Source organism: Humulus lupulus, chromosome 5 (genome assembly GCF_963169125.1).
Source record: "Humulus lupulus chromosome 5, drHumLupu1.1, whole genome shotgun sequence".
In the NCBI taxonomy this organism is placed as follows: Eukaryota; Viridiplantae; Streptophyta; class Magnoliopsida; order Rosales; family Cannabaceae; genus Humulus; species Humulus lupulus.
In genome coordinates, this window is record NC_084797.1 from 226,835,374 (window position 1) to 226,844,134 (window position 8,761).

The window sequence follows — 8,761 nt, forward strand, 5'->3', positions numbered from 1 at the left end:
AGAGAAGTAGATGTTGGTCCACAACTTTTATAATGGGTTGAATGGTATTACTCGTACCATAATAGATGCTACAGCAGGAGGTGCATTCATGAGAAAAATTGCTAATGAATTTTATATATTGTTCGAGGAGATGGCCATGAACAATTACCAGTGGCCTACTGAGAGGAAAAATACAGGGAAGGTGGTTGGGATGATTGAATTAGATGCCATCTCAATGCTTACAATTCAAGTGGCATCCTTGACGAAATAGCTACAACAGAATAACCTCACAGCTCAAGCCATGCAATTACAAAGTGTGTGTGAAATATGTGGAATGGTGTGTTCACCTAACCAATGTCCTGCAATGGATTTAAATAATTTGCCTATGGAACAAGTTCAAGCCATATCAAATAGCCAAAGGCCAACTAATAACCCATATTCCATGTTCTACAGCCAAGGATGGAGGAACCATCCTAACTTTTCTTGGAAAAATAATAATCAAAGTATTCAGCAGCCTTTCCCACAGCCCCATCAATCTTTCCAATAGCCTCCTCCTAGGTTTTATCAACCACAAAATAGACCTCCACAACAGCCAATGCCCATGAAGCAACCCGAAGCACAACCTGATGTATTGAATCAATTTATGACCGAAACAAGGGCTTCTATAAGGAGTTTGGAGACTCAGATTGGTCAATTGGCTACTTTAATGACAAACAGGGCTAAACCCTAAAGAACAGTGCCAAGCCATTACCTTGAGGAGTGGGACACAGTATGAATGGACAAGTAAGATCCAGTCAGATAAGATGAGTCAAGAACAAAAGATACAGAGCACAGTAGAAAATAAGCCTAGTGAAGAAAATATAATTGTACCTCTAGTAAGCATTGAGCACCATATCAAGATCCTATACCCATAGAGACTCCGCAAGCACAATCTGGATAAACAGTTTGCGAAATTTTTGGAGGTGTTCAAGAAGTTGCATAATAATATCCCATTCGCCGAAGCACTGGAACAAATGCCTAACTATGTCAAGTTTATGAAAGAGATCCTGTCTAATAAGAGGAAGATGAGAGATTATGAAATTGTAGCATTAACATAGGAGTGTAATGCCATTTTGCAAAGGAAGCTTCCACAAAAGTTAAGAGATCCAGGGAGTTTTACCTTGCAGCATTAGGGACTGTGAATGCAAGCATGTTTTGTGTGATTTGGGTGCCAATATAAATTTAATGTCATTGTCAGTATTCCACAGACTAGGGTTGGGTGAAGCAAGGCCCACAACAGTGACATTATAGTTGGTAGATCATTCAGTCAAGCACCCAAGGGGAATTATTGAACACATGTTGGTAAAAGTTGATAAGTTTATTTTTCCAGCAGATTTTATTGTTCTTGACATGGAGGAGGATGCAAATGTCCCAATTATTCTTGGGAGACCATTCTTAGCTACAGGGCAAGCTTTAATGGATGTGCAAAAATGAGAGTTGTGGTTGAGAGTACAAGGTAATGAGGTAGTGTTCAATGTATTCAAGGCCATGACTTATCCAAGAGCAAGTGATAGCTGTTATTCAGTTGATGTGATAGATAGAGTTGTAGCAGGGCAAAAGTTGGTTGAAGATTCTCTTGAATTGAGCCTTACAATAGCTAATGTGGATGAGGACGATAGTGAGGAGGCTATGGGTTATTTGAATTGGATTAATTATTTTTGGCCATTGAGTGGAAAAAGGTTTGAAGAACTTGGTCAAGGACTAGAGAGACCGCTGCCTTCCATTGAGAAACCTCCTATTCTAGAATTAAAAGCTTTACCAGATCATTTATGCTATGCGTACCTTGGAGAAAAGGAGACCTTTCCAGTTATAGTGTCTTCATCGTTTTCTGAGGTGGAGGTGGAAAAATTATTAAGGGTGCTTCGTGTCCATAAGATGGTCATTGGATGGACTCTAGCTGATATTAAAGGAATTAGCCCATCCACTGTGATGCATCGCATTTTGATGGAAGATGATGCAAAGCCAACAATTGATGCCCAAAGAAGGTTAAATCCGACAATGAAGGAAGTGGTGAGAAAATAAGATTTGAAGTGGTTAGATGCAAGAATGATATACCCAATATTTGATAGTGAATGGGTGAGCCCAGTGCAAGTAGTTTCAACGAAGAGTGGAATGACAGTGGTCAAGAATGAGAACAATGAATTGATTCCAACTCGTACTGTGATAGGTTGGAGAATTTGTATTGACTACCGCAAGTTGAATAAAGCCACTAGAAAAGACCACTTTCCTTTGCCATTCGTTGATCAAATGTTGGATAGGTTGGCAGGCCATAACTATTATTGTTTCTTGGATGGTTATTCTGGTTACCATCAAATAGCTATCGCACATGAGGATCAAGAGAAGACAACATTCACTTGTCCTTATGACACTTTCGCTTTTAGGAGAATGCCATTTGGACTTTGTAATGCACCTGCAACCTTCCAAAGATGTATGATGGCAATATTTTCTGACATGGTAGAGAGGGGCATTGAAATATTTATGGATGACTTTTCAGTCTATGCTTCTTCTTTTGATAATTGCTAGGCCAATCTGGAGTTGGTTCTTAAGAGATGTGAAGAATCTAACCCAGTATTGAACTGGGAAAAGTGCCACTTTATGGTGAATGAGGGAATTGTTCTAGGGCACAAGATTTAAAGTAAGGGTATTGAGCTGGATTGGACTAAAATTTCAACAATCGAGAATTTACCACCTCCGGTTTCAGTAAAAGGAGTTAAAAGCTTTCTTGGTCATGCATGGTTCTATAGAAGATTCATTCAAGATTTTTCCAAGATTTCGAAACCCCTATCTACATTGTTAATGCATGGAGTACCTTTTGAATTTGATGAGAAGTGTCACTCAAGGTACTTAAAGAGAAATCGACTTCCGCACCGATAGTCATTGCACCTAATTGGGAATTGTCATTTGAGTTAATATGTGATGCAAGTGACTATGCAGTAGGAGCAGTGTTGGGGCAACGAGTTGACAAGGTGTTTATAACGATTTATTATGCGAGTCGTACTTTGAATGATGCTCAGGTTAATTATGCAACTACAGAAAATGAGCTCTTGGCCATTGTATTCGCTTTTGATAAGTTTAGGCCATATCTAATTGGGAATAAGGTAATAGTATACACTGATCATTCCACCATTAAATACCTTATGACCAAGAAAGATGTTAAGCCTTGTCTCATTCGTTGGCTTTCTGTTGATGCAAGAGATTGACATGGAGATTCGGGGTAAGAAAGGATTTGAAAATTTGGTGGCTGACCATTTGTCTAGATTAGAAGTAGAAGAGAGTCCAAGTATGAAAGAGGTGCAAATTAATGATACTTTTCCAGATGAGCAATTATTTCAAGTACAAGAGAATAATCAGGTATCATGGTTCGCTGACTATGTTAACTTCTTGACTGCTAACATAGTGCCTCCAAAGATGTCTAGACAACAACTAAAAAAGTTTTATTCGGAGGTAAAATGTTATTATTGGGAGGAGCCTATTCTATATAAGCATTGCGCATATCAGATTATTCGTCATTGTGTGCCTGAAGATGAGATGGTGTCGATTTTGACTCAATGTCATTCTTTCCATTGTGGTGGTCATTTCGGAGCAACAATGACAACTGCAAAGGTATTACAGTGTGGTTTTCATTGGCCTATGTTGTGGAAAGATGCGAATACCTTTGTGAAAGCTTGTGATTGATGACAACAGGTTGGAAGTATTTCAAGGAGAGATGAGATGCCATTACTTGGGATTCTTGAGGTGGAATTATTCGATGTATGGGGTATCGATTTTATGGGTCCTTTTCCATCATCTTACAATAACAAGTACATCTTGCTAGCGGTGGATTATGTATCTAAATGGGTGGAAGTAGCTGCAACACCTACAAATGATAGCAGTGTGGTACTCAATTTCTTGCATAAGCACATATTCACTCGTTTTGGCACGCCTAGGGCTTTAATAAGTGACGAAGGCAGCCATTTTTGTAACAAGATGATGGATGTCTTGATTGCTCGTTATGGTGTTTGTCATAGAATTGCTCTGCTGTACCATCCTCAAACCAATGGTCAAACGGAACTGCCAAATAGAGAATTCAAAAGTGTCCTTGAGAAGACAGTCAACAGATCGAGAAAAGATTGGTATAAGAAGCTAGATGATGCATTATGGGCATACAAGACTACATACAAGACTCCTACTGGCATGCCACCCTACCAGTTAGTTTTTGGTAAAGCATTTTATTTGCCGGTGGAGTTGGAACATAAAGCTTACTGGGCAATGAGGGAGTTGAATATGGATGTCACAGCAGCAAGATATCATAGTTTTTGGTAAAGCATGTCATTTGTCGTGTGGATCGGTGGAGCATCATAAAAAAGTCAAAGACTTGATTAAGGCCATCAACAAGTAGTACGAAAACTTTGACAACCCCTTTGCAACACTCTCATCACGCAGTTCTCATCATCAAGGCTTACTAGAGTTAAAGGCGTACGTGAGCACATCACCAAGATGAGAGACATCGCTGGACAACTGAAGAAGTTAGATGTGGTGATAGGTGACTCATTTATGGTTTTTTACTTCCTTAACAATCTTCCCTCCCAATACACACCTTTCAAAATTTCCTACAACACACATAAGGACAAGTGGAGTATCAATGAACCGATAAACATGTGTGTACAAGAAGAAGAAGGGTTGCTGATGGAGCAAGGAGAAAGCGCTCACATGGCAACTCAGGGAAAGCCTAAAGGTCCATTCAAGAAAGACAAGGGGAAAATAAGAAAATAGCTCCCCAAGCTGACATAAAGAAGGATTCCAACAAGTGTTTTTTCTGTAAAAAGAAAGGACATGTGAAGAAGGAATGCGTCAAGTTTAAGCACTGGATGGAGAAGAAAAGTAATCCAATTTCTTTTTGTATGTTATGAATTTAATATGGCTAATGTCAATATTAACACATGGTGGATTGGTTCTTGATCAACAATTCACATTTCAAATTCCTTGCAGGGTTTACAAAACCTAAGGAAGCTATGGGAAGTGAGCAAAGCATCTCATCCGGAAACAAGATGGGCTTGCATGTGGAGGTTGTAGGAACATGCAATTTAGTTTTAAGTAGCGGTTTTAATTTAAAGTTAGAAAAGACCTTTTATGTTCCCAGTTTTTCTAGAAACTTGAATTTAGTTTCAAGGCTTCTACCTTTTGGTTATTCCTTTACATTTTCAGAAAAATATTTTAATTTATTATGTAAATCTGAATGTGTTGGAAATTGTATTTTGTTTGATGGTCTTTACTGCATTAATTTACAAAATGATACCACTCGTAATGTTATGAATGTTCATGCTGTCAATAAAAGATGTGTTGTTAACAAGGATTCCTCTACATTATGGCACCGGGGATTGGGACATATCTCCATTGATAGGATTACGAAGTTAGTAAAGGATGATGTACTTAATACCTTAGATTTTACTAACTTTGATACTTGTGTGGATTGCATTAGGTGAAAGCATACCAACAAGTTTAAAAAAAGTGGTGTCCATAGAAGTTATGAATTATTAGAAATCATACATACAGATATATGTGGTCCACATATGGATGTATATGGTCAAAAATATTTCATCTCCTTTATAGATAATTACCCACGTTACATGTATCTCTACTTACTTCATAACAAAAATGAAGCATTGGATGTCTTTAAGACATTTAAAGCTGAAGTAGAGAAACAATGAAATAAGCAAATTAAGATAGTGAGATCAAATAGAGGTGGATAATATTATCGTAGATACACTGAGGATGGACAAGCATCTGGTCCGTTTGCGAGGTTTCTTGAAGAAAAAGGGATCGTTGCCCAATACACCATGCTTGGTACACCCCAACAAAATGGTGTTGCAGAAAGAAGCAACCAGACATTATTGGACATGGTGCGGAGTATGCTTAGCAGAAACTCCAAACTTCTTAGATCCTTGTGGACTGAAGCACTAAAAACGACTGTGTTCATATTAAACCGTGTTCCTACCAAGGTAGTCTCAAAAACACCTTTTGAATTATGGAAAAGTTGGAAACTGAGTTTGCAACATGTACACGTTTGGGGATGCTCGTATGAAGTTATGATGTATAATCCACAAGAAAAAAAATAGACCATAAGACCATTAGTGGGTATTTCATTGGATATGCTGAAAGGTCCAAATGTTATAGATTCTACTGTCCATCTCATAACACTAGGATTGTGGAATCAAGAAATGCAAAGTTTCTTGAAAATGACTTGATTAATGGGAGTGATCAATCAAAGGACTCAAATTCTGAGAAAGATCATTCAGAACCTTTCGCCTTAGGATCAAGAATCATTGTGGTTCAAAACATCCCTCAAGTTCAAATGGATGTTGAAAAACCACAACAAGTCATTGAAAATCCATACGTCGATGATGAAGTTAAATGGATTAAGTTGTTCACGAATTACTTACAGTTGATGAACAACTAGCTGAACCACCTGCTTCCCAATAGCTCGCTGGTGTAGCATTAAGAAGATCCACTAGTACAACAAAACCAAAAATTCCTAGTGACTGCATTGTGTATTTTCAAGAATCTGACTACAATACTGGAGCCAAAAATGATCCAGAAATATTTTCACAAGCCATGGATAGGAAAGAATCAAAATTGTAGTACAATGCCATGAATGAAGAAATGAATTATATGAACAACAACGAAGTCTAGGATCTTGTTGAGTTGCCTAATGGGGCGAGGGCCATTGGGTGTAAATGGGTCTTCAAAACAAAGAAAGACTCATTAGACAACATTGAGAGACATAAAGCAAGAATTGTTGCTAAGGGATTCACTCAAAAGGAATGAATTGATTACACTGAGACCTTTTGTCCTGTTTCTAAGAAATATTCCCTCGGAGTAATCTTGGCATTAGTCGCTCATTTTGATTTAGAGCTACAACAAATGGATGTGAAAACTTCTTTCTTGAATGGTGACCTAGAGGAGGAGGTACACATGAAACAACCAGAATGATTCTCCTCTAGTGATGGTGATCACCTGGTATGTAAGCTTAAGAATTCCATCTATAGATTAAAACAAGCATCCCGCCAATGGTATTTAAAATTCCATGATGTCATCTCTTCATTTGGATTTGAAGAGAATGTCATGGATCAATGTATATACCAGACTGTCAGTGGGAGTAAGATTTGTTTTCTTGTTTTATATGTGGGCGATATTCTACTTGCAACCAATGATAAATGTTTTCTCCATGAGGTGAAACAATTCCTCTCAAAGAACTTTGAGATGAAGGATATAGGTGATGCATCTTATGTCATTGGCATTAAGATCCATCGAGATAGACATCAATGTATCTTAGGTTTATCTTAAGAAGCCTACATCAACAAAGTTTTAAAGAGATTTCAGATGAAGGATTGTTCATCAAGTGTTGCTCCTATTGTTAAGGGTGATAAATTAAATTTGAGCCAGAGATCGAAGAACGATTTTGAAATGGAAGAAATGAAGAAAATCCCCTATGGTTCTGCTATTGGAAGCTTAATGTATGCTTAAGTGTGCACAAGACCTGACATTGCATTTGCTGTCAGAATGTTAGGAAGATACCAGAGTAACACAGGATTAGACCAATGGAGAGATGCGAAGAAAATGATGAGGTACCTCCAATGTACTAAGGATTACAAATTGATGTTCAGACGAAACGACAATATGGAAGTAGTTGGCTACTCAGATTCAGACTTTGCTGGTTGTGTTGACTCACATAAATCAACCTCTGGTTACGTGTTTTTGTTTGCCAGTGGAGCTATGTCATGGAGAAGTACCAAACAAACATTGACCACTACTTTTACTATGGAGGCCGAGTTCGTTTCCTGTTTTGAGGCTACATCACATGGTGTATGGCTAAAGAGTTTCATTTCAGGCCTTAGAGTTATAGATTCTATTTCTATGCCATTGAAAGTGTTCTGTGACAATTCAGCTGCTGTATTCATGGCTAAGAACAACAAAAGTGGTAGTCGAAGCAAGCACATCAACATTAAGTACTTAGTTGTTAGAGAACGTGTTAAAGAAAATAAAGTGGTCATTCAACACATAAGCATTGAATTGATGATATCTGATCCTTTGAAGAAATGCTTGCCACCTTATAAATGCAAGGATCATGTAGTGAACATGGGACTTGGTTCCTGTAACGCCCTGGTTACCCCAGAACAGTTACGGTGAACCGAAAATTTAACCCGCTACCCGAGTCCTTTGGTTAAAAACGTGTTCTAAGTGTTATTAATAGGTTAAGGTGGAAAATCAATAAAAAGGAAAGGATATATTTTATTAAATACATAAAACTGTTCATGGGCCCATAAAAACATTACAAGTTATTTACAACTCAAAATGGTCATTACAGTTTCAAAATTACAAACCCGCCGACCTAAGCGGCAAAAATAGGGTAAACCCCCTAGTTCCTCTGAGAACTCCTTGGCCGTGGTGGTCAAGCGGCCGCACATGTACACATCACCACTGTAACGCCCTAAACTCCAGGGACCGTTACGGTGTGCCTTGTAAACAGTGCTAAACCCGCTAATCGAGTCATTTGGCTAAAATCTTGTATCTAAGTATGATTAGCGGTTTAGGGATTAAATTTTTTTGTTAAGATATAACGTTTCATTAGAACGTTTATTATATATACTGGGATCCCAAAAATATAATTTAGATGTCTGTTACAAGAAAATATTTACAACCAGCCGATCTAAGCGGCAAAACAGGGTTAAACCCTAGTTCCTCTTCAAACCTCGGCCATGGTGGT

The 8,761-nt window shown here is 38.1% G+C and overlaps 1 protein-coding gene across 1 annotated transcript; it reads left to right on the plus strand.

Moving 5' to 3' along the window:
* The first annotated feature begins 7,377 nt into the window (after positions 1–7,377).
* LOC133780016 (secreted RxLR effector protein 161-like) lies at positions 7,378–7,961 on the plus strand. Its single transcript, XM_062219901.1, has 3 exons — positions 7,378–7,511; positions 7,557–7,826; positions 7,943–7,961. Exons 1-3 carry the CDS (start codon positions 7,378–7,380, stop codon positions 7,959–7,961), a joined length of 423 nt encoding a protein of 140 aa, XP_062075885.1.
* The last annotated feature ends 800 nt before the right edge of the window (positions 7,962–8,761 follow it).